The sequence below is a fragment of the Gossypium hirsutum genome, chromosome A11 (genome assembly GCF_007990345.1).
Source record: "Gossypium hirsutum isolate 1008001.06 chromosome A11, Gossypium_hirsutum_v2.1, whole genome shotgun sequence".
NCBI classification, from domain to species: Eukaryota; Viridiplantae; Streptophyta; class Magnoliopsida; order Malvales; family Malvaceae; genus Gossypium; species Gossypium hirsutum.
Window position 1 is genome coordinate 1,989,462 of NC_053434.1, and position 24,843 is coordinate 2,014,304.

Sequence of the window (24,843 nt, forward strand, 5' to 3'; positions counted from 1 at the left end):
AAAAAGAGGCAAAAAAGAAGAGAAAAGAGGATGTTAAGGCAGTGTTCATCAGGATTTACGCACCGTCTGTAATGTTACTGTTTTGGACATTTCCGCAGTTTTTTTTTAATTCAGAGTTCAGTTCTGTCAGAAACTGAGCAGATCAGTACAGTAAGATCCACCAGAGATTTAGTCACTTAAAAAAGAAAGAGAACCCATTTTTGCTGTGCAGCCATGGCGATTTCCCGTGCACATATGCAATCACATGAAGAACAGTAGCATAAGCAAATCGCAGCTTTTTAAGTCTTAAAACAGAGAGGATGGAAGTTTGAAAATATTTAAGTAAACAGTTGATTTTAATTTACACAACATCCATGGAAAATAGACAGAAAAACAAGGGGTTGGAAATTTTTTCCATTAAGTCCCCCCATAGTTTTTGCTCAACTTCAAATTTTCCTGGACCTGAAAATATCAATGTACAACACACAATTTTTTCTCTAGGAAAAAAAGGGTAATCTTATGTTGGCTTAAGGATCGGGTTTTCCGGCGATTTCCTCATCATCAGAGGCAGCATATTCATCTTCACTCAGCTCTTCGTCGCTCGACTTCTCTTCCGCCTTTGCTCCAATGTCTTCGGGTTTGGCATATTTCTCACAATACTCTGGAAATCCAAAAAACGATAAACAGTTGTAAGCATTGCAAAACGATCAGATTCCTTAAATTGAAGAATGTTGCTACAGAAGTGAAATGGCAATGAGAGAACAATATACAATGCCAGATCTTGTCGAGGATGATAAATGTTACCATAACTTATTACCAGTGACCGAGAAAAGGAAAACTGGAATGGCAACAACGAATTTTAAGCAACTAAAATACTGCCATTTATTTCGTACGGTAAAACCTCTGCGAAGAAACATACAATAAAATCTTTCCTCCAGCAATAAATAAAATTATGAGGCATAGGGAATAGTATTTGGAATCGACAAGATCTCATTTTCATATTCACTAGAAAGGAAACTCGTCTCGCCATGCTTTCACATAGCTAGGCCGATAAATATACCTGCTAATTGCATTATCTCTCAGAAGATCTTTCTTCTTGGCTCAATCAAAATACCACAAGGTTTACAATGCACGAATTATATTCTTTAAAATCGAAACATAGAAAGAACCAAAGATAAAAACATTCCACTTGATTTCTGTAAGCATGATGACTACTCTAAAGCAACTTGCAGGTAAATGATATAACACCAAATAGAAACGAAACCGGCTTGTACTCACAGCTAAATATGATAACTTACAGAAAAATGCAAATGATTCACGAGTATCCCCTCAAATGGTACAAACATGAACAAAAAAGGCTAAGCAATTCTCACCCAAGTTGTTTGGACTCGGGTGTCAGTGTTGGATACAAGTGTCCCATATGGGTATATTCAAAAAAATTTCCATGTATTTGAAAGGCCCTTGGAATATCATATTCCCATACCCAGGTCCACATATATGTCAGACACGAGTGTTACATATGGATACTTCAAGCAAAATGAAGAGTTCAAGCAACATGATTTTCAAATATCAAGGACTAAAATACCATTATCAACCTTTTCATCTAAATGGAATAAAACATGTAATGGTACAAAACTATAATGCCAAGGCATTTAAGGACTAAAACCGGAACTAGTTTAGATTGGTGCTACCTAGTTTAGACTTTTGATAAAGTTCAAGATTCTCGACTACTCAATAAGATGGGTATTACTCATTAGCTAATCGAATATAAGTTAAATAGGGTAAGTGGTCAAATGTTATAGAAACAATTTTCCGGCTCCCAACATGTGAGACTCGTGGCCTCATGTGAGTTCTTTTAACAACATGAATGGCCACAAAAATTTCTTGTAAGCTCACTGCTACAGGACTGTTAACTCATAGAAAAGCTTGAGCAAAAATGCTCACCTTTAACTCTTTGTTCATAGGCAGCACGATCACGCATCATAAGAGCAGCAGCTTCTCCATTCAATGGATCCGATGGGTTGGGATATAAAAGAAGTTGAGGAAGAAACACTTCAAAGACATTTACCAGGTCTAAAAATCGAACAGAAGAGTTGAAAAAAATAAACAAGTTAAATCAATTGTCGAGTTCCAAGAGTAATATTAACAGCATTAAAACAAGAAAGAATCAAGAAAACCAAATATGGTGTACAATGCTTACCGAACATAGGGCTCCAAGTCTGATTGATGACATCCAAACAAACTGAACCAGACCTGAAACTCATAGTTCAAAGACATATTAAACAATAACGGAGCATTTAAAAGCCAAATTTAGAACATTTCAACATCCAAAAAACCTTACATTTCATCAACATTCGGGTGATAGATCTTGTTTATAAAGCCAATTGATGGAGATTTATAAGGATAAGCATCTGGGAGTTCCACCCTAATCTTCCATACACCACCATGATAAGGACCTGTTATATTTCCATATCAAATACCCAGACGCAAAATCTATCAAAAAATCCTATTCTCATTCACAAATTTCAAAGAAATAAAAAACGGGGCAGCTCAAATAAGAACAAAAAACACAAATATACAGATAAACATTAATATTCAAACCCAGTAACAATAACAAGACGGTCAACATACTTTCCACGCAAAAAAAAGAAGACAACTTTTGAGATGACTAAGAAAAACCCAATAAAATCAAGTTTGAGCAAAAGTAAAGAGATAGATCATGAAAAAAAAATGAAAATTAAAAGAGGGTTTAAAGAAGGGATTTTTTTTACTGTCTTTTGGTCCATTGAATTCAACATAAAATTCTTGCATGCCATCATTGATCATCTCCACCTTGTAGTCACTCATCATCCTAATAAAAATAAGCCCCAAAAAAATAAATAAAATTAAAACCAAAAACAAAGACAATATTAAGAATTTCTATTAGATATAAATTTGGGTAAAAAAAACAAATTTTACAGTTTCATCAAGTCCATCTCTCGGCGTTTGCTTGGAGAAGACATCTCTTTTTCCCCTTTTCTTTTCTTTGTTTTTGGGTTAATTTTAGAGAGGAAAAATAAAAATAAAAATAAAGAGGAAACTTTGAGATTTCTTCACAAGGAAAAGCAACCCCAGAAAAGTTGTTCAGGCATCAATGAGTGAATCCAGGAGTTTATATGTGCAGCACCGCACTACTGTTTTACCGTCAGTGACTCCCCTTTTCTTCTATTTTTTTCACTTTACCAGACTGTAAATTTTCCAAAAAAAAAAAAGTTACATGATATATCTTTTATCTCGATTTAATTTCCATATTATACAGTCATTTATTGCGTAAATAAATAAATGTATTTACTCAATATAAAATATAAAGTATCTTATTTTTAAAATATTTAGATAATAATTTCATGTCTAAGTCAATTCAGTTTAACCCGAATTCGATTTAAATAATTAAATAATTATGAAAATATATTTTTATTTTTCATTAATATTATGAATAATAAAACGAGTTTGAAAATTATTTTAAATCAAATTATAGTTCGATCTATGAATAATTTTAATAATCGTTTATATTTTATTCAAACTTAACCCCGACTTCTTCAAACCATTGGTCAACTTGATATATAAATTATTTTCAAATATGTTTCTAAAAAATTAAATATTTTTTATTTATAGTAAAAAAAATCCATTATTAATGCTTCCCTAAAACAAGTCTTGTAGAATAAAAATTGAATCCCCTGTTAAAGTCATCCATTGTCTGACCTAGTCTCATTTGTCTTCATTTATTTGTTTGTTATTTATAATTACTAGACAAATAATTATCATAATCATTATCATTTGTATCATCAAAATCTAATATTTAAGAGAATGGAAATTTAATTAGGGATTTTAGTTTTTATTTATTTATTAATTTTAAGTATTATCATCTCAATTCAATTTCAATATTTCTTTTAAACTTTGAATTTCTTATCTATCTAATATTTGAATCGAGTTAAAATTTTGTTAAACACGTATTTAATAAAGATTCAAACTGTGTGATCTCATTTTCTATTTAAAAAATCACATTAAATATTAATATGCTTTTGAATTAGAGTTTTTATTCAAATCTAATCCAATACAAAGTGTTTGAAAAAATAATTTAATTTTTTAACACAAATTTACGACACACTCACAATGGGTGAAAAAATATAAGATGGTTGAACCAACCAAACCATCTATTCTCAGTACAATCAATAGATTAAAAATCATAAAAAAAAATTAGAATTTAAAAAAAATAGAGAAAGCATGTTTAACTGGGCTAACTGTCAGTTCAATCAGTTTACGAGTCAACTAATACCCCAGTTAATTTTTGAGATAATTGGTTTCGTTATGAAAACAGTGGAAAAACCGAATGCATTTTTTAAAATTGTGAAATTAAACTAGGAAAGATTACAATATTTTCAGTTCAAATTTCATAATTCCCATCATGTTTACTTAATTTTCTAAATTTATTAAGATATAAAAAATATAAATACCTCCAAATAGTTTTTTTTTTATATTTTTGAAACTGATTTGAAATTCAATTACTAAATAATACAAATTCAATTAAACACATCATACTAATAAATAATATAAATATAAATATAAAAAATAAAAGGAAAGAAAATAAAGTTAAATAATCATACTCCGAACCGAACCTGAACCTGAACCCGAACCCGAACCCGAACCGAATCAAAAATAAAGTTGGAGTTAATGGGTAGTAAATTCATTTTGAATAACCGGCAAAAACGGTGCTTATTGGGCCAATAACGAGACCCAAAATCCAAACCCATACTAGACCAATGGTAACAAAAGACCCACCTCCAAACGCTGCGTTTAGAGTTTCAGTCGGCTTAGGACCACCACAAAAAAAGGAGGCGTGGCGGTTGGTCTTAAAATAAAACTCGGCGTTTGTGAACGATATTATGTTTTTCAGGCAACGAGAGTATTAGTAAAACGAAACACTAAAAACCAGAAAAAAGGAAAAACCAAAAAAAAAAAAAAAACAGTTGATCGAAAGGCAAACATGGGACACGGTAATTAAACACTAAAAAAATTCTTAAACTTTTTCATTTTTTGTCTGTAGATATTGTTAGGGTTTTTAACGTTTTTGATTGATTCTCAGGAGAAAGAGGTAGACCTAGCAAAAAGCTTAAACTTGCCGCCAAGGTAATCCAAATTCTTTAACTCTTTTTAGTGAAAATTTATGGTTTTTTTCTTTAAAAAAAGCTTTTATTTTAAAAAATTTTGCAGGATAATAATCATAAGAGCTCAGCTGTTGAAGATGAAAATTCGTTTTATACTGATGAAGGGGATGATGATTCTCGTGATGGTAACCATTTGCTTGTTTTCTTTTGGCATAATAATAAGTTCATCTCCTAAAGTTTATCCATGTTGCCACTTTGGCCCTTAATCTTTAAATTTTACTTTAATTGCTTTGTTTTGGAAGAGTTTACTTAACTGTGGCAGCTCGTAGGACAATGTTGATATTGATAAATTTTATGAATTGTTGAAAATTTCCGAATTCTTTAATAATTTTTATTATTTTTTGAATTTTTATGAAGTATGGATTGAATTGCCACACAAATTGTCTCATTAGTCCCGTTAAAATTTTCATGATTTTTCATTTACTAAACTGTAATTTGATTATGTTTTGAAGGTGGGCCAAAGTGACAAAAGGGTTTTTTCTGTATGCTTGTGTATTGAATTCGAGTGATGTTTTGTGATTAATTTGAAGGTGAGAAAGAAGGAAAGAATAGAGATTTTAGCAAATTAGAACTAAAACCAGACCATGCGAATAGGCCGTTATGGGCTTGTGCTGATGGGCGTATTTTCTTGGAGACATTCTCTCCTTTGTACAAGCAAGCTTATGATTTCCTCATTGCTATAGCCGAACCTGTTTGCAGGTATTGACTTTTGTTGTTGTTTGCTTAGTTGGATTGTGTCTTTATATGTTTTATGAATGTGATTTCTGATTTGCATAGACCGGAGTCGATGCACGAGTACAATCTAACGCCGCATTCCTTGTATGCCGCCGTATCTGTGGGGCTGGAAACGGAAACTATTATCGCCGTGTTGAATAAATTGTCCAAGACTAAACTTCCTAAAGAAATGATTGATTTCATACATGCCTCTACTGCTAATTATGGCAAAGTGAAGCTTGTACTCAAGAAGAATCGTTACTTTATCGAATCCCCATTTCCGGAGGCAAGTTGGTTGTATTTCGTTTTTTGATAATTTATTAGAATGTATATGTTATTTTGATATGCATTCTTTTGTGATGTTGATCCTTGCAGGTACTAAAGAAACTTCTTCAAGATGAGGTTATAGCTCGAGCGCGGATTGTTTCAGAGGTTTGTTACGTAAGTTGAAGATGCTCTCTTCTTTCTTATTATATTGTCCCCTTCTGGTTCGTGTTTATAATCGATCCGTCTTGGTGCTATATAGAATGCACCCGGAAGTGACGGATTTACTATCAGCAAAACTGCGGGTGAAATGGGAACAGGTCATGACGGTTTGCTTAACGAAGCAGAATTGGCAGCTGCTGCTGAGGAGAAAGAAACCCATGCCTTTGAAATCGACCCTGCACAGGTATTTTGTTTTTTATTGTTCGACTTCTTATTTTAAGTTCCTTTTTATTACATGATCTCTTTGAGGATACAATTGTTGGTATGTTAAACTATTTTACCTTGTACTTTGTGTATTGACAGGTTGAAAACGTAAAGCAACGATGCTTGCCAAATGCTCTAAATTATCCAATGTTAGAGGAGTATGATTTTAGAAACGACACTGTAACATTTTTTGACCCTAATAATAGAGTAGCTTCCAATAAATTGTTGAAACTCGGTTCATATTATACGGACCCTGATATTATCTTTTGTTTATTTTATTGTTCCTTTGACCTATAGGTCAATCCCGACCTAGACATGGAACTGAAGCCTCATGCACAGCCGCGGCCATATCAGGAAAAGAGTCTTAGTAAAATGTTTGGAAATGGTGAGATTACGTATATTTCATCCATGAATCTATATATGCGACTTTAAAGAGCATGTTGAAATTCAATACGATACTGCAGGTAGAGCAAGATCTGGCATTATTGTGCTACCTTGTGGTGCCGGAAAATCTCTAGTCGGTGTTTCTGCAGCAAGCCGAATAAGGAAAAGTTGCCTTTGTTTAGCAACAAATGCAGTGTCAGTGGATCAGTGGGCATTTCAGTTTAAGCTTTGGTCAACCGTACGGGATGATCAGATTTGTCGTTTTACATCTGACAGCAAAGAGAGATTCCGTGGCAATGCTGGAGTTGTTGTGACAACGTACAATATGGTTGCTTTTGGTGGTAAGCGATCTGAAGAATCCGAAAAGATTATCGAAGAGATAAGAAACAGAGAATGGGGACTGTTGCTAATGGACGAGGTAATTATAAACTCCCATTATTCATGTCATCTGTATTTTTCAACTTTGTATGCAATAAGGGAAAGCATTCTCCTCTGAGCAGGTGCACGTGGTTCCTGCTCACATGTTTCGGAAAGTCATCAGTCTCACTAAATCCCACTGCAAACTCGGGCTTACTGGTACTTATGGTTTCTTTTTTCTTCGATTCATAGTTAGCTCTCAGTTGTCTCGTACTTAAATACGTAAATCCTATCTGTAGCTACACTCGTGAGAGAGGATGAAAGAATTACGGATTTGAACTTCCTTATTGGTCCCAAGTTATACGAAGCAAATTGGCTCGATTTAGTAAAAGGAGGGTTTATAGCAAATGTTCAGTGTGCCGAAGTATGGTGCCCTATGACAAAGGAGTTTTTTGCTGAATATTTGAAGAAAGAAAATTCCAAAAAGAAACAGGTTTGCTTTATCTTTTTAATACGAAAGCCGAGACATTGGCTTACCTTTGATGTTCTGTAATGGTTGCCTCTTGCATTTTCAGGCACTTTATGTGATGAATCCTAATAAGTTCAGGGCATGTGAGTTTCTCATTCGATTCCATGAACAAGAGCGCGGCGATAAGATAATTGTTTTTGCAGACAATCTTTTCGCATTGACCGAGTATGCAATGAAATTACGCAAGCCTATGATCTATGGTGCTACCAGGTTGTTTTCAAACCATAAAACGAGCTTGTTATAGTTCTCGCCTTTTTTGTCTTGTCTTAAATTATTGAGCAGCAATCTGCCCTTGCGATGTGCAGCCATCTCGAGAGGACAAAAATTCTTCAGGCTTTCAAAACTAGCCGTAATGTGAACACTATTTTTCTCTCAAAGGTATTGTTCATATCGAATTTAAGGTGATGAGTCTGATTCTGTTGTTCCGTGATGTGTTCTAAATTCTCTTTTTCATTGTTTTACTTGCTTGTATTTGGGACCTAACAACCCCGAGTTTCAGTTACATGAATCTTTTGTTTGTGTCCTATGAAAATGATCTCATGCCATTTTTACAATACACAGGTCGGTGATAACTCTATAGATATCCCGGAGGCAAATGTGATCATTCAGATTTCATCGCATGCTGGTTCTAGACGTCAAGAAGCCCAGCGATTAGGACGTATTCTTAGGGCGAAGGTTAGTGTTGTGATTTTATCTTGCATCTTAAAATTTTTTGTCTTTGTTTCTCTAGTTGCTTAAATTTTATACGGATTGACAGGGTAGACTCGAAGATAGGATGGCAGGTGGCAAAGAGGAGTTTAATGCGTTTTTCTATTCCCTTGTTTCAACAGATACTCAGGTATACGAATATATTTTTCCGTACAAGAACAATGTTTATTCTTATCATAGTGTAAACGGACTCGTATAGATGTTTAACCGGTTCTCATTCCAGGAAATGTACTACTCAACTAAACGGCAACAGTTTTTAATTGATCAAGGTTACAGCTTTAAGGTATATCATTTATTATTTTTGTTGCCCCAGGTTTTCAAATTTTGGAAGTACTCGTCCAAAATACACCCGAGTCTGAATAACAAGCTTATGTGCTTTGTTGCTATTTTCTATAGGTGATAACAAGCTTGCCTCCTCCCGATGCTGGTCCTGAGTTGAGTTACTACCATCTCAACGAGCAATTGGCCCTACTCGGAAAAGTGCTTATCGTCCCTCTTTATTCTTATGTTCCAAGAGATAATCAAACTTGCAGTTGCTTACAGGTCTTCTGTTTATCAGGTCTTGACTGCAGGCGATGACGTGGTCGGTTTAGAGCAATTGGAAGAAGATGCAGATGATATAGCTCTTCATAAAGCTCGTCGCACTACGGGATCCATGAGCTCAATGTCGGGTGCGAACGGAATGGTTTACATGGAATACAGGTATGGTGTTGCGTACTTCCCCGAGTTTTGCTTTTAAGATCACCATTTAACGATCTATATATGAATCTTGTCTTTGCAGCACTGCAAAGCATAAACTCATCGGGCAGGGTCAGAACAAGAGCAAGCCGAAAGATCCATCGAAGCGTCATCATTTGTTCAAGAAACGCTACGGTTGAGTTGGGAAACTGAACCGAGCAAAAACCGAACGTCGGATTTTCTTGTTAAAGAAAGAAAATCTATGAATGTGTTATGAAGTATTTGTAAATTTTGTCTGAAAAGTAATCACAAAAGATTGAAGTAATCCAAGCAGGCATCTTTAATTAGAATTTCTGGTACACTTAAATTCTCAAAATTTAGTAATCCCTGTAAGAAAAACATCACTGGTCTGTTGACAATCATGTCCCACTCGTGTACATGCTTAACTGCTTAAATTATATTTAAATTCGAATTTTAACTCGTTGGGATTAAGTTTTCATTTTTAAAGAGATTGCAAATTCAAGAATAATTAAATTAATACATCGGAATAAATATAACTAAAATCAGATTAATAATTGTAAATATATTTGAATCTAGATTAAAAAATTATAAATTACACTTGAGGTCATTCTATTTAGTAAGTTTATGTTTTAGTCACGTGACTTTAAAAAATTACAAAATAGTTACTAAATTATTTGAAAGTTTTTATTTAAGTAATTAAACTATTTGATAATTTTTATTTAAGTTATTGAGTTGATGAGTTTTTTTTTAAATCTTATTAACAAGTTTTAAACGACGATTTAACGATTGATATAATGGAATAGAACTTATCGATTGATTGATAATAATAATTTTAATAATTTAGTAATAAAAATAAAAACATTCGAATAACTTTTTTAAAGCATAATCACCAAAACTGAATAATTTAAAATTTGGGTTAGTGCTGAATAAAACTCAGAACATACAGTTTTAAAATTCTCAAATCTCAATCATATGATTCTTATCTTTAAGCCGTACTTGAAAGACAGTTCTTTAATAAGTTTTTTTGGAAGTAGATTTCAAGGAATAATTATTTGCTGAGATGGTCAAAAGGCAGTTTTAGAATCTTCTTGCTTCATAATTAGAGGCTTTAGACCTGTCGAGTCACTTAATTAGGCCTAAAAACTTCTCTCAAAATTAAGGATTGGATAAAAATAGAGGTTTAAAAAATAAGTTTGAGTAAAAATAAGAAATCCGTTTTCTAAATTGACCGGCTCTTGGATAAGCTTTTTTGGCTCAGGCCCGTCCCGACCCGATCCAAATTTGTAAAAAAAAAAAATTGTTGCTTTTTGCTGCTATTTGGTCATTGTTTTGGTGCCGTTTTGCTATTATATTACTACTATATTGTTATTGTTTAGATATTATATAACTCTTGTTTTATTGTTAATTTGTTACTAATTTAGAAGTATTTACTTGCTAAGTTGTACCTATCTTAGTGTTATTTTAAATATAAATAATTTTTAAAATTTATTTTCAAGTTGTTGGGAAACATTTATTTTAATATTTTTAGTGTATTTGATATATTATATTTTTAAAATTTATTTTTATATAAAAATAATAATATAAAAAAATTAATACGAACAGGTTAGACCGGCGGACTTGGATTTTATCATTTTTAGCTAGACTGGGTTTGAGTAAAATTTTAGACCTATTTTTCAAGTCGAGTCAAATTCAAACCTAAAAAACGAACTTAATATTCTATTGAGATCTAACCTAATTCATGATCACCTCTAATTAAAATTTCTCAGTACACTTTTATCTTATATTTTTTATCTATTAAATTAAAGTTCGAAGTTGGTAAAATAGATAAAAGCACTTATAATTATAAAAAATATAAAATAAAAATTAAGAGTGATATTCTATTGGGTGTCAATTTCTTAGAAAAGCAAGAACTAAATCTGGAAATTGTTCTTTTTTTATCGCCTTTCGGACATGGGATTAGATGTTCCACCAAAATATTGGCTGTCCAAATCTATCTAATTAATACATTGAAAACTAAATGTTGTTTGTTCATATCAATCACGACCAATGTCTCGATTAATTGAACTAAGGACATATTTCATATGTACGTACGGTCTCATCATTATAAAAGGCAAAGCCGAAAAGGCTTTACATTCTTTTTTCCTTCAATTTGCCAAATAAAATACCTTCTCGTTGGAATTTTGTAGTACCAAACAAAATGCTTTTTTGATTACAACCGTTTTTATAATGGTAAATTTAATTTTTAATATTTATATTTTTTATTAATTTATTTTTTTAAATTAAATTTGATGTATTAATCTTTTAAAAAAATCAATTCACTTTTTTTAATAAAAATATTTACTGAAACATTATTTTTTTAATAATATTGGTGCAGCATCCCATGTTGTCAGGGGTAGATAGGGGAAAGCAATTGTTTTGCCCCCAAAAAATGGTAAAATTCCTTTGTAATCCCTTTAAAATTTTACAAGATACAAGTTAATATAATAATAAAGTTGCAATTTGGCCCTAAAAATTATAGTTCATCTATGCCCCTAAAGCAATTTCCTAACTTCACCTTTGCGCGTGGTAGTTCACCTACACTTCATGCTAATATGTTTTTTTTTTTGTTTTACATGTCACGTCAATATATAATTTAAAATTATAAAATATTTAAAAATAATAATAAAAGTTCATAAAAATTAGCATGAAATACACATATATTGCATGTTTAAAATTTTAACATTTTTGTCAATATTTTCCTTAAAGAACTTTAATTCGACTTTTTTTTTAAAGATTCACTTACATGCATTTATAATTTAAGTAGATTTTGCATTGTTCAGAAGTATGGATTTGAATAAAATGTATAAGTGAATTTCAAAATTTTCACCAGTACAGGAAAAATTTTAAATGTTTCAAGTTACAACCAATTATTGTAGAATTGACCCATCTTGCTTTCCATGCCAAGTTCTCCTGACCAAGGTTTTCAGAATCATATTGATTATTAAACCTGTCAGATCACTAGTTATGATTTATTTGATTTAATGAAATAAATTTTTCTCATAGGAAAACTAGTTCAATCGTCAATTTACTAATCAATCGATCTAAATATTTTATCCGAACCGGTACCCCAATCAATTCTCAATCCAAACGATCCGATTATATATTGAAATCCATACTTCCATCTTTGGTCATTTTCTCAAATTTCATTTAAAATATAGGGTAAATTACACTTAAGGTCTCTAAACTATTAATAAATTTATGTCCTGGTCATTCAACTTTAAAATATTATAAAACAACTACTGAATTATTTAAAAGTTTTAATTTAAATAATCTTTTGGTAAGTTTTTAAAATTAAGTGATTAAAACTTACACCTACTAATAACTTAGTAATTTACCCTCTAATGTAATCCATGGCATTTAACAAGTAAAGTCGGCTGTCATGATTATATGTATAATTTTTTCAAAGTGCTGTCTACAAGTGTCAGTTCACATAAAGGATGGACTAATAGTCTCATCTGCAAAAATCAATTTCCTTATTATACATAGAGACTGCTCAACTAAAATCAATTTCCTTATTCCCAATATGTTCATTTTTATTAAAAATAAATACGAATATTTTATTAAAAATACAAAAAAAACATTATTTTTGAAATATTACATTTTAAGCATTTACGTTATTGTTTTGTTACGAAGTGGTCACTCTACAGTTAAGCTCCGTTACTTCTCTAACGGCAGTTCTACGTGGCAGTCCAAATGAGTTTTAAATGTCAACTTAGATGTCTTACGTAGCAATTCAAATTAAATTTATTTAATTAAAAACCTATTTTCATTCTAACGAGACATCCAAATTATTATTTAAAACTCATTTGGACTGTCGTCAGGGAGGTAACGGAGTTTAATGGTAAAATGACTATTTTGTAACAAAACGATAATATAAGTGACTAAAACATAACATTTTTAACATAAATGACTAAAATATAATTTTGAGACAAACAAAAGTCACTATTTTTTTTATTTTTATTACATCAAAATAATTGCATAAAGTTCACTTTTTAATATTAAAGTACGAGCACTTCATGAACGAAAGCATAGTTCCATTACAAAGAAAATTGAGTGGATATTTACACAAGGTCAAAGATTCGAGGTCAAATATTTATCATTGATCACCTTATTTTTTATTATTAATTTTTTTTATTACAACGACATTAAAATTTGACCCTTTTTTATTATCAGTACTTATTATAATTACAATTTTCCCCTGTTTTTTGGGCTCTATGAGACTGCCATAACTAAAAGAAAAGCTTCAGAAGTGGCCATGGCGGCTGTATTGAAACTGATGTAAACTGAAACTGTTCATAAATGTCCCTTTGGCCATTGTTTCATCTTCCACCGCATGCAACGCCTGCAAACACAATTCTTTAATAACATATATATGTAGATATATATAGGACATTGAATTAAAAAAGTACCCATAATTCAAATTCGTCTTCATGTCTGGTTGAACATGGAGCTTTCTGAATCTCGACAGTTTCATCGTTACGTGCAAATCGGCCACGTATACGAGGACGGTTGTCGGCTAGTGTTTTTCGGCAAGCATACTTTTCAATCACCATTAAAAAAAACATGTTTTAGAAGTTCAGAACATAATCAAAATCAAACAAAAAGACAAAAAAAAGATAATTACAAACCTTAATTGTTTTGTTGAAGTTCCTTTGATTACGTTTAGCTCTATACTTTGAAATCCTCTCTTGTCTCTCTTCTGGGTTGTAACCTCCTATTTTAAAGACTGGTTCTTCCATTAACGAGCTCTTTATTGCCCAACAGTTATAAAATTTCAGAAAAAAAAGAAACATAGTACAAAAAAATAAAACAGGGACTTAAGGTAACAAAGAAATGAAGCGAACCTCAAAAAAGCTGTTGTCAGGACCTTGAAAATTTCGAAAAGAATGGCCATTAAAGCAGCTTCTTTGTAAGAACTTTGCCACATTTTCATCGTTGTAAGCAAAATCGAAATTTTCATACCCTTTGTCTGGATTTCGACTAGAAGACAGAGATTGAAACTGGGTTGTTCGATAAAGACAGAGATTTTCAAGTTGGTTTCGGTTTTGTTCGTTTCCCTTGTTGTTCAACAGAGCTTGAAGATCATAACTGGGAAGATCAGACAATATGTTAAAATCGATGGTTTCAGTGGAAACCATTTCTGGAATTTTATAGTTGAAGCAAGAGTAATCAGAAATTGATGAAAGATTATAAGACATTTTTGAAACCAAAATGAACCAAGTTTTGATTGAAATTAAAGCCCAAAAACGCAATAAAAAGACCAAAGCCAATTTGGTTTTTTTTTTTTTTATTCGGCTGTGAAACAGACAGAAAGCACAAAGTGACACACTGAAGAACTGAGTTTGTTTATTACAGGGTTTGACATTGCATGGAAGAACAAGACAAAGGCTATTGTTTTTCAAATGACATACTATATATGAGGTTAAATTTACCATAGAGGACCATTTTTATCTCCTCTAATTTGAAAATAAATTAATTAATTTTTATTCGTTAAATTAAATAATAAATTAGTTTTTATTTAAAATTTTATATATTTTTATTTTTAAAAATTGGTTTAGAAACAAATGGCACATGTATGATTATTTAATTATACTGTCAGTGGCTAATTTTTATATTTTAATTACGTAATTTCATATCACCCGTTACAGAATCTTGCATATAAGGAGAGTAAAACTCAATCTACAAAGTGGACACGTCTTCTGATTATATCCCATCCAACGGTCCAAACAGCTCCGGTGGAATATACGTTGACAACTCATCAACCGCCAAATTTCATCCTCCGCTTCGAAGTCCTTAAAACCGACGGAAGAACTATTTTGAGGGTCGACGAGTTGGAAAACTTCACGACGCGTAATAGTTGACGTAACAAGAGAGCCAAGAGTGGGATATTGCGGCGGCGCGTGGCGGTTTAAGGAGAGGAAAAACATGATCAGCGTCCTCCGTGATGTCGGGTTCAACGAAATAAGGGAGACCTATATAGAAAAAGGCGGTGAAAATGGAATCGTGAAGATTAAGTATAAGGACAAGTAGAATTAAAAGAAGAATTTCGAAGTAGGGTTTTGGTAACACCATTGAACCACCGTATGACATGACAAAGCTCTTTTTTCTTTACTGAAAAAATGACATGAATATCAAACACATTTTATTCGATGAACAAACAATTTTTAATTAATAATTATTCATATTTACTGAAAAAAATGTGAAAAATATAAAACTACATATGCTGATAGAATATAAGAGTTATACTTATAATATCCGTAATAATAAAAATATTCACAAAATATCCAGAGTGTAAAGTTGTTTAGTTATCTATTTAATATAAACTATTCATTTAATCAACTTTTTATTCGGTAAATAATTTTTTTAATGTAGTTGAATTATATCTAATGCAATTTTTTTCACAAATTTTTTTTTAATTTTTAGTTTAAACATTTATTAAAGTATAAAAAGATCTATTATAAAATTGAAATCAAAATAAATAAATTGATGATTTTTTAAAGGAAAAATTGTGATTGATTTTTTTATAAAAAGAAATTATTATATTTGTAATATCTATTTTGGAACATTTTTGGTGTTTTTGTCATCTTAAAGCTGACAGCTGTTACAAAGCCACCATAGTCTCTCATTATACATCTCTTCCTTATCATGAGGAACCAAACTCAATCTACAAAGTGGACATGTTTTCTGATTATATCCCATCCAACGGTTCAAACAGCTCCGGTGGAATACATGTCGACAATTCGTCAGCTGCCAAATCTCATCCTCCGGTTCGAAGTCCTTAAAACAGACGGTGCAACTATCTGGAGGGTCGACGAGGTCGGAAAACTTCACGACGGGTAATAATTCACGTAACAAGAGAGCGGAGTGTGGAAATTGTGTATTTGGTAAAATTTTACTTGTATTTTCATTCGTTCAATGAATGTATTTATACAAATTACAAGAGAAGAAAACTGACTAAACTGACTATTAACAAACTAAACTATAGTTTGTTAATTCTAACAAACTTTGACTATTTCGACTAATTAAATTAGCAATATACTAATTTAATATACTAACATCCCCCCTCAAGCTAGAGAATGTATATTCAACATGCCTAGCTTGAACAAATTTTCTCGAAATAGAGCAGTAGCCAAGGATTTGGTAAACATGTCAGCCAACTGATCTTTAGAAGAACAAGGCAACAATTGTATCACACCAGTTGAAACTTTCTCCCTTACAATATGACAATCAATCTCGATGTGTTTTGTTCTTTCATGGAATGTTGGATTAGCAGCTATCTGTAAAGTAGAATTATTATCACAATACAATCTTGTTGATGAAGAAACTGGTTGATGAAGATCATCAAGTAGATAGTGCAACCATTGAATTTCACAAGCTGCTGCTGCTAATGCTCGATACTCAGCTTCAGAGGATGAGCGAGACACTGTGGTTTGCTTCTTTGCTTTCCAACTAATAAGGGAGTCACCAAGAAAAATACAAAAACCACTTATAGATCGTCTGGTTTCTGGACAACCAGCCCAATCAGAATCACTAAAGCCTCGAAGTAGCAAAGAAGAAGTTGTTGAGAAAAATATTCCAGAACTAGGAGAGTTCTTTAAGTAGCGCAATACATGATGAGCTGCCTGAAGATGCAACACAGTTGGTTTATCCAAGAATTGACTTAGCTGCTGAACTGCAAATGAAATGTCTGGTCGTGTTGATGTAAGATAAATGAGTCGACCAACCAGCTATCTATAGAGTGTATTATCAGCAAGTAATTCACTGTCATCACTTCGCAATTTTGAACTTGATTTGGTTGCCATTGGAGTTTTTGCTGGTTTACATTCCATGAAGCCACTATCAGTCAAAATCTCAAGACAATACTTCCTTTGAGATAAATGAATTCCTGCAGTTGACCTTGCAATCTCGAGACCAAGAAAATACTTAAGCTCACCAAGATCTTTGATTTTAAATGCCTGATCTAGAAAACTCTTAACTGTAGAAATTTCATGTTGATTATTACCAGCCAATATCATATCATCAACATAAACAAGCAAGGCTGTAAAAGAATCATTTTCCTTTTTGACAAAGAGAGAATGATCAGAGGAGGATTGTTTGTAGCCAAGGGATAAAAGAGAAGCTGTAAGTTTGGAGAACCATTGTCTGCTAGCTTGTTTTAAGCCATATAGAGATTTTTGTAATTTGCAGACTTTGCTCTTGTCTGATCTTTCAAATCCAGGGGGCAACTTCATGTAAACTTCCTCATTCAATTCACCATGTAAGAACGCATTATTGACATCTAACTGCTGGAGAAACCAATTCTGAGATGCAGCTAAAGCAAGAAGAAGTCGCACAGTAGTAATATTTGCAACCGGAGAGAAAGTGTCAAAATAATCAACACATTCTCGTTGTGTGTATCCCTTAGCAACCAGGCGAGCTTTGTATCGCTCAATTGAGCCATCAGCCTTATGTTTGACTCGAAAAACCCATTTGCAACCAATTGCTTGCTTACCAGGTGGTAACTCAGTAATAATCCAGGTCTTAGTTTGTTCAAGAGCAGTAATCTCAGCTTGCATTGCCTCTCGCCAATGTAAATGTTTTACAGCTTGTGTGTATGTTTTTGGTTCGGTAATGGCAGTAATGGCTAAAGTATAGTGTAAATGTGTAACTGAAAGGTTTGAATAGGAAAAAGTTTGAGTAAGAGGGTAATTATTACCTGGGAAAAGATTGGTACCAGCCTGTAGAGAAGAGCATTGATAATCATTCAAATAACGAGGTGGTTGTCTGTTTCTTGTAGGACGGGTTACATTTGGAGTTGGTGGTTCAATATGTGGTTTATCATGTGGTTCAGTATTTATGGGTGGTGGTTCAATATGTGGTTCAGTATTTGTGGGTGGTGATGGTGTTTCAATAGAAGAAGATGAATCTGATATAGGTTCATCATAGGTAGGAGAGGAAGCTAAAACTGGTAATGAAGGTGATGAAGGAGACAATGAACTGTGAAAAAATGGAAAATGATGTTCATGAAAGGTTACATTTCGAGAGATGAAAATGATTTTGGTATCTAAGTCAAAAAGTACATAACCTTTAACTGTAGGTGAAAGGCCAAGAAAAATACATGTTCGAGAACGAGAATCAAATTTATGCCTATAAGCTGTTAAAGTAGATGCATAAGTCAAACAACCAAAAACTTTTAGAATAGAGTAATCTGGTTTGGTTTGGTGAAACTTTTCATAAGGTGTAAAGTTGGAAAGGAGAGGTGTAGGTGTTCTATTTATGAGATAGACAGCATGTAAGACTGAATATCCCCAGAAATATTGAGGTGTATGAGAATGAAACAAGAGGGCTCGAGCAACATTTAAAATATGTTGATGTTTTCGTTCCACCGAGCCATTTTGTTGTGGTGTTTCCACACAAGATGTTTGATGTATGGTTCCTTTAGAAGCATAAAAAGAAGGCATAGCAAATTCAGAACCATTATCAGATCGAATCACTTTAATTTTGGCTGAAAATTGGGTCTCAACCATTTGGAAAAAATTTTGAATATGTTCTCGAACTTCAGACTTTGTTTTTAAAAGAATAAGCCAGGTATAACGGCTGTAATCATCAACAATTGTCAAGAAATATTTATGGCCATTAATAGAAACAACAGGATTAGGGCCCCAAATATCAGCATGTATAAGATCAAATCTCTTTATTGAAACAGAATTGCTTACAGGAAAAGAAAGCTTTTTGTGCCTTGCCAAGTGACACGTTTTACAAGCTGAATTATCAAAAAGTTGTAAAGTAGGTATTTTTGGTAAAAGGAGTTTTATTCTCGAGTCTGAAAGATGACCAAGACGAGAATGCCATACATCTGTAGTAGGAGTAGCAGTAAAGGTTGTAGTAGAAAGGGTAAAAGTTTGAGATGGATAGTCAAGTAGATAAAGACCTCGATATGCTCTAGCTGTACCAATCATCTTCCAGGATGGGAGAGCCTGTATCTTGCAAACATTAGAATGAAAGGTAAAACAACATGGCAAAGTAGTAGTAAGTTTGGTTACAGAAAGCAAATGGAAGGTAAAAGCTGGAATATAAAGAACATCATGTAAACATAAATGTTCATGAAAAATAACAGTACCAGATATACATGCCTCAAGTTTGGTACCATTAGGTAAAGTAACAAGGATGGGTTTAATATGTTTATATGAGGCAAAAGATGATAAAGAATAGGTAATATGATCAGTAGCACCAGTATCAATGATCCAAAAAGGAGTTAAAGATATACCTTCAGTGGTAGCAAGAGTAAAGTGAGAGCCACGGATAACATTGTTGGTTAAAGAGGTAGAAGAGGGAATGGATGGAAAGGGTGATGGTTTGAGTAAAGCAAGAAGCTGAGAATATTGCTCTTGAGTCAAAGTAAAACCAGAATTATTAGATGAGGAATCACTTAGTGTTGAAGTAGGTGGAGGCTCAGTAAAATAGTCTGTAACTGACCGATCATCTTGCTTAAAAGATGAAATCTCATCTTGCAAATCAGAGATTCGATAAACATCACCTTGAGAAAATCGTTCTCGAAGATCATTCCAGATATCAAATGCAGTATTAACCCAAAGAACACTGCTAAAGATGAAGGAACTGATAGAGTGATTAAGCCAAGAAATTACCATGGTGTTACATCGTTCCCAAGCAGGATAAAGAGAATCAGTGTCAGATGGTACTGTAATGCTTCCATCAACAAACTGAAGCTTGTTCTTCGAGAGAAGTGCAAGACGCATTGCACGAGACCAAGAATGATAGTTGGAACTATTGAGAGCTGGTGAAACAAGTATAAGTGAAGGATTTTCATTTGGATGCAAATAATAAGGACTGGATAGGAATTGTAGGATCAGAAAGCTCAATCGTTGATGAATTAACAGGCATAATGGAAAAAGAATCCAGGAAAATGCCAAGAAAATGCCAAGAAAATGCAGAAAAGCAGAGAGAATGCGGAAGAATCTTTAAACGTCTGATACCATGTGGAAATTGTGTATTTGGTAAAATTTTACTTGTATTTTCATTCGTTCAATGAATGTATTTATACAAATTACAAGAGAAGAAAACTGACTAAACTGACTATTAACAAACTAAACTATAGTTTGTTAATTCTAACAAACTTTGACTATTTCGACTAATTAAATTAGCAATATACTAATTTAATATACTAACACGGAGAGTGGGATTTCACAGCGGAGCGTGGCGGGAGAAGAAGAGGAAGAAACATGATCGGCGTCCACTGTGATGTCGGGTTCGATGAAATAAGGGAGACCCAAATAGAAAAAGAAAGTGGAAAAGGAATTGTGAAGATAAACAAAAAGATTAAGTATAGGGACAAGTAGAATTACAAGAAAAATGTCGAGGTAGGATTTTGGTAACATCATTAAACCAGTATATGACATGACAAAGCTCTGGTTATTTGTTGTACAGCAGATTTTTAAAGGAACATGGGTGAATACAAAGGGACGAGTAGTAATGAAATTACTATATTGGACATAGAGTCAAATATTATTTTTTTCCAAGAAAAAGTCAAATATTATTTTTTTTCCTATAAAAAGTCAAATATTTTTTTCTATAAACGTGTATTTCCTCATTTTCTTGTAATACCTTTTCCAAGGAAACATGTGTGTTTTTTGTAATTTGCTTTAAATTCTGTTTGTATTTTCCAAGTCAAATATTATTGATATTAAGTTTTCTTTTAACTAATTATTTAAAATAGTTGGGCTTATTGTAGGATTTAAATTGTTGATCCTATACAAATAGAGTACGCCTGTTAATGGGTCGGGTTATTCGTTTAAGTTGAGAGGGTTTAGATAAAAATATTAGGCTCAAAAAAAGGGGTTGGACAAAAAAAACTAGGCCTGTTTAAAATATGAGTCGAGCTTTAGCTTGAACATTCAAGGCCCAAACTCAATCCAACCTGACTTGTTTTTAAGTTTATAATAATTTATATTATGTTATTTTTATATATTATGTAATTTATAACACATTAAAAAAATAAACATAGACTAAATATATAATATTACTCTAATGTAAATATTAAAATAATATTAAAATAACTATATAAAAAATAAAATTATTAATATTAAAATAATATAATATAAATATTTTAAAATAATATTTAAAATGTAATATGAGCGAATTTGGATAAAATTTTAAGCCTATATTTTGAACCAGACTGGATTTGAACAAGCATAAAGTATATATTAATATCATATTTAAGCCTAGCCTGAACTTGACCCAAATCATAAACACTTCTAAAAGAGAAAGTTCATTACAATATTATTTTTTAATCACATTAATATTATTATTTCAAAATATTATATCAACAAAATTATTAAAATAAAATTTTGATTTATTTTGTAACAATTTAATTATAAAAATGAGATATTTACTACATTTAATTTTAGGTGTCGTATGACACATTGATTGTATTTAAATTTTTTTTTGAAAAAGTTTAAAAAATATTTTTTTTAATTGATTCCGCGAATTTGTCAAGTGATATTCATTGATTAAATAAATAAATAAGCTAGGCATTAACTGTAAGGAAAATGTTATTATTTGATGTTGGAACTACAAATCAAATTTTTTTTAATTCACTTTTTCAATATTTTTTTCCTATTGGATTGCAGCACAAAAAAATATTTTTTCAGCTTTTTTTAAAATTCAGTGGTGTCATCAAAATTAGTATAACAAATACTATATTTTCGTATTTAACTTGTTCTCTACTCTATTTCTATAATTAATTAATTTTTAATATTTTTATAAAAAAAAAGAAGTCATTCAATGTTGGAGTGATTATTTAGGAAAAGACCAATTGGTGATTAATTTGTAGCAGTATCCAAAAGTTGTTCGTAGTTGTTAATGCTATGTTGGGGCTAGGCCTATAGGCTGTTTTTATTTTTTATTTAGGTATTTAAGCTGATTTTATTTTTAATTAGATATATAGATCGATTTTAAGAGAAATAATGTAAAAACGCTTCTAATTAAAAAGAATTGCGAAGATAAACAAAAAAAAAATCAAGTACAGAGACAAGTAGGGTTACAAAAAAAATGTGGAAGTGGGATTTTGGTAACATCATTAAACCACTATATGACATCACAAATCTCTGTTTATTTGTTGTATAATAGAGAAAGATAAAATTTTGTAAAGGAACATGGGTGAATATAAAGAGACAAGTAGTAAATAAAATTATCATGTGGTATGAAATTGAAATGTTTACGTCTCGGGTTTTTATCTCTCCATCAATGTGCTTATGAGTTTCAAGTTCAATTTATACCCTCAGCCTACAAGGGCTATATGTAAAAAATTAGCTTCTTTTAGAATGTTTTAATTAACGGTGATGGAGAACCAAGTAGACTACAAATATGGCATTACAAAATTTGATATTCTGCATATTTACATAAAAATTATAAAATAATTAAGTTCAATTATAATTATGACATAAAAAATTAAAATTTATTCTGACTGTTTGCAATTAGTTGAAGAAGATGTGCTTTTTATTAAGACAGATTAAAGACTTGACTATTGCTAAATATATAATTGAACACAAATAAATTTTTAATAAAAATACTATTTCTTGAAAATACTAATAAAATAATAATAATAAATAATTTAGATAAAAATATAATTTAGGAAAATAATTTAAAAGACTATTTGAGAGATTTAAGAGAGAATTGTGAGAATTGTATGGGAGTTATACTTCTTTTTTTTTTTTTTGCCATTGGAGTCTAGTCCAACGGCTAGTTCAAATAGCCGTTGGAGCATAGGCAAAAAGACGCCTACGTGGAGGCGCGCTCCACTAAAGTGCGCTAATGTGGGCGCGTTTTACTGGTCATGAAGGAAAAAAGCTCAGCGCGTTTTAGTGAAATTAGTTCTTTTCAATCATTTTTTAACAAAACGACCCATTTCCGTTATTTTTTTTTGAAAATAGGCCTTTTCTAGTCATTTAATCAAATATTTGTCCATTTTCTAGAAAAATGTTTTCGTCATTTTCTTGAAATACCTTTTTGATTTGTTTTTTGTAATTTGTTTTAAATAATTATTGTTGATGTGTTACAAAGAGAGTAGACCTATTTATCGGTCAGGTTATTTGTTCAAGTCCGAAGGCCCTCCCGAAACTTGAGAGCAGGGGCGAAGCCAGGGGGCTGGCATGGGCCTAAAATGTAAAATTACATTTTAGGCCTTGAATTTTTTTAAAAATTTTAAATTAGTAAAGGTAAAATTCTATTTTGGCCCCCCTAAAATTATAAAAATTTGATTTAATCATTTACAAATTATAAAAATATAAACTATAAAAAAATAAAATTTCATCCGGCCCCAAAAAAAATTTTTTTGGCTTCGCCCCTACTTGAGAGGGTTTGACCAAAAATATTAGGTATGAAAAATAGGATTGGACAAAAAAATTAGACTTGTTTAAAATATAGGTTGGGCTCGGGCTTGAACATTCACCCAAGCCCGGTCCGACTCGACCCATTTTTAGGTTTATAATAATTTATATTATGTTGTTTTTATATATTATGTAATTTATAATACATTAGCAAAATAAACATATACTAAATATATAATACTACTCTAATATAAACCAGACCCAAACTAAGTCGAACTTGAACAAATCATAAAATATGTTAATATAATATTTAGACCTGATCTGAACCCTACCTAACCTATGAACACCTCTAAAAGAGATAGTTCATTACAACATTATTATTATTTTTTTGTAATTACATTACTATTATTATTTTAAAATATTATGTCAACAAACTTATCAAAATAAAATAAAAATGTTAATAATTATACATAAATTATAAAAATTTGAACACGTAATTACGTCATATTTGATAATTCTTGCTAATTTGCATTTTGTTGGTATGAAATTGAGGTCGTGTACTTTTCTAGCAAAAACGAAAAATTGAAGTTTGAAAAATGCATCCACATCCCACAATTACATGGAATGCTCTTTTCAATGTTAGAAAAGCTGACGGTTTTCATTAATAAAAGTCATAAGGATAAGATTGAGATTTTGAAATATTTGAAATACGCAACTTATTTTAGTTTAAATCTGTAGTTTCTCTTACCTATTTTAGTTGATTGGCGTTACTTGTTATAACTTCAAACACACCTTGATTTTAATCTCTCATTATATGTAAATATTTCCACAATTAGTAGTGTTGGAAAGTTCTTAACAAAGCACGTGGTTTTCATTTCTAAAAGTCTAATTTTCTTAATATTGCAAAACAAATTTGTTTAATGTGCATGCGAATGAGATTTTGATTCAAAACAGTAAAAAATCCAAAATAATAATTTGAAGGACCAAACAAGTAAACTATCGAATCAATTTTATCATTCTAAATTACCTTTTTTTTTCATCTTATTTTATTTTGAAAGATTTTTCAAATATGTATAATTTTTAATTATTTTTTTGAAAAGTAAATTCATTCAATTAATAGAACTGTACAATAGAACAAAAGCTTGGTAAATAGAACAAAAGCTTTAACCTCAACATCAATAGAACATCATGACACGTTCACAATTGGTTTTGTCACAAC

General features: G+C 31.6%; 3 protein-coding genes across 3 annotated transcripts; 1 reads left to right on the forward strand and 2 right to left on the reverse strand.

The window, feature by feature from the left end:
- Positions 1–300: 300 nt before the first annotated feature.
- On the reverse strand, positions 301–3,150 carry LOC107922740 (ubiquitin-conjugating enzyme E2 4). Its single transcript, XM_016852892.2, has 6 exons — positions 2,938–3,150; positions 2,751–2,830; positions 2,321–2,435; positions 2,180–2,232; positions 1,924–2,052; positions 301–640 (listed from the first exon to the last, which is right to left on the reverse strand). The coding sequence occupies exons 1-6, from the start codon at positions 2,979–2,981 to the stop codon at positions 507–509; spliced, it is 555 nt and encodes a 184-aa protein (XP_016708381.1). The 5' UTR covers positions 2,982–3,150; the 3' UTR covers positions 301–506.
- A 1,711-nt stretch (positions 3,151–4,861) lies between these two features.
- Positions 4,862–9,718, forward strand: LOC107924629 (general transcription and DNA repair factor IIH helicase subunit XPB1). Its single transcript, XM_016855155.2, has 20 exons — positions 4,862–5,009; positions 5,099–5,142; positions 5,227–5,305; positions 5,711–5,879; positions 5,958–6,180; positions 6,270–6,335; positions 6,421–6,564; positions 6,684–6,764; positions 6,882–6,969; positions 7,049–7,386; positions 7,469–7,544; positions 7,625–7,818; positions 7,901–8,064; positions 8,160–8,232; positions 8,416–8,529; positions 8,612–8,692; positions 8,786–8,845; positions 8,959–9,042; positions 9,122–9,264; positions 9,344–9,718. The coding sequence occupies exons 1-20, from the start codon at positions 5,000–5,002 to the stop codon at positions 9,438–9,440; spliced, it is 2,328 nt and encodes a 775-aa protein (XP_016710644.2). The 5' UTR covers positions 4,862–4,999; the 3' UTR covers positions 9,441–9,718.
- A 3,600-nt stretch (positions 9,719–13,318) lies between these two features.
- LOC121209593 (two-component response regulator-like APRR3) lies at positions 13,319–14,581 on the reverse strand. The gene is made up of 4 exons (XM_041080511.1): positions 14,145–14,581; positions 13,929–14,048; positions 13,710–13,838; positions 13,319–13,642 (listed from the first exon to the last, which is right to left on the reverse strand). Exons 1-4 carry the CDS (start codon positions 14,496–14,498, stop codon positions 13,544–13,546), a joined length of 702 nt encoding a protein of 233 aa, XP_040936445.1. The 5' UTR covers positions 14,499–14,581; the 3' UTR covers positions 13,319–13,543.
- Between the last annotated feature and the right edge of the window lie 10,262 nt (positions 14,582–24,843).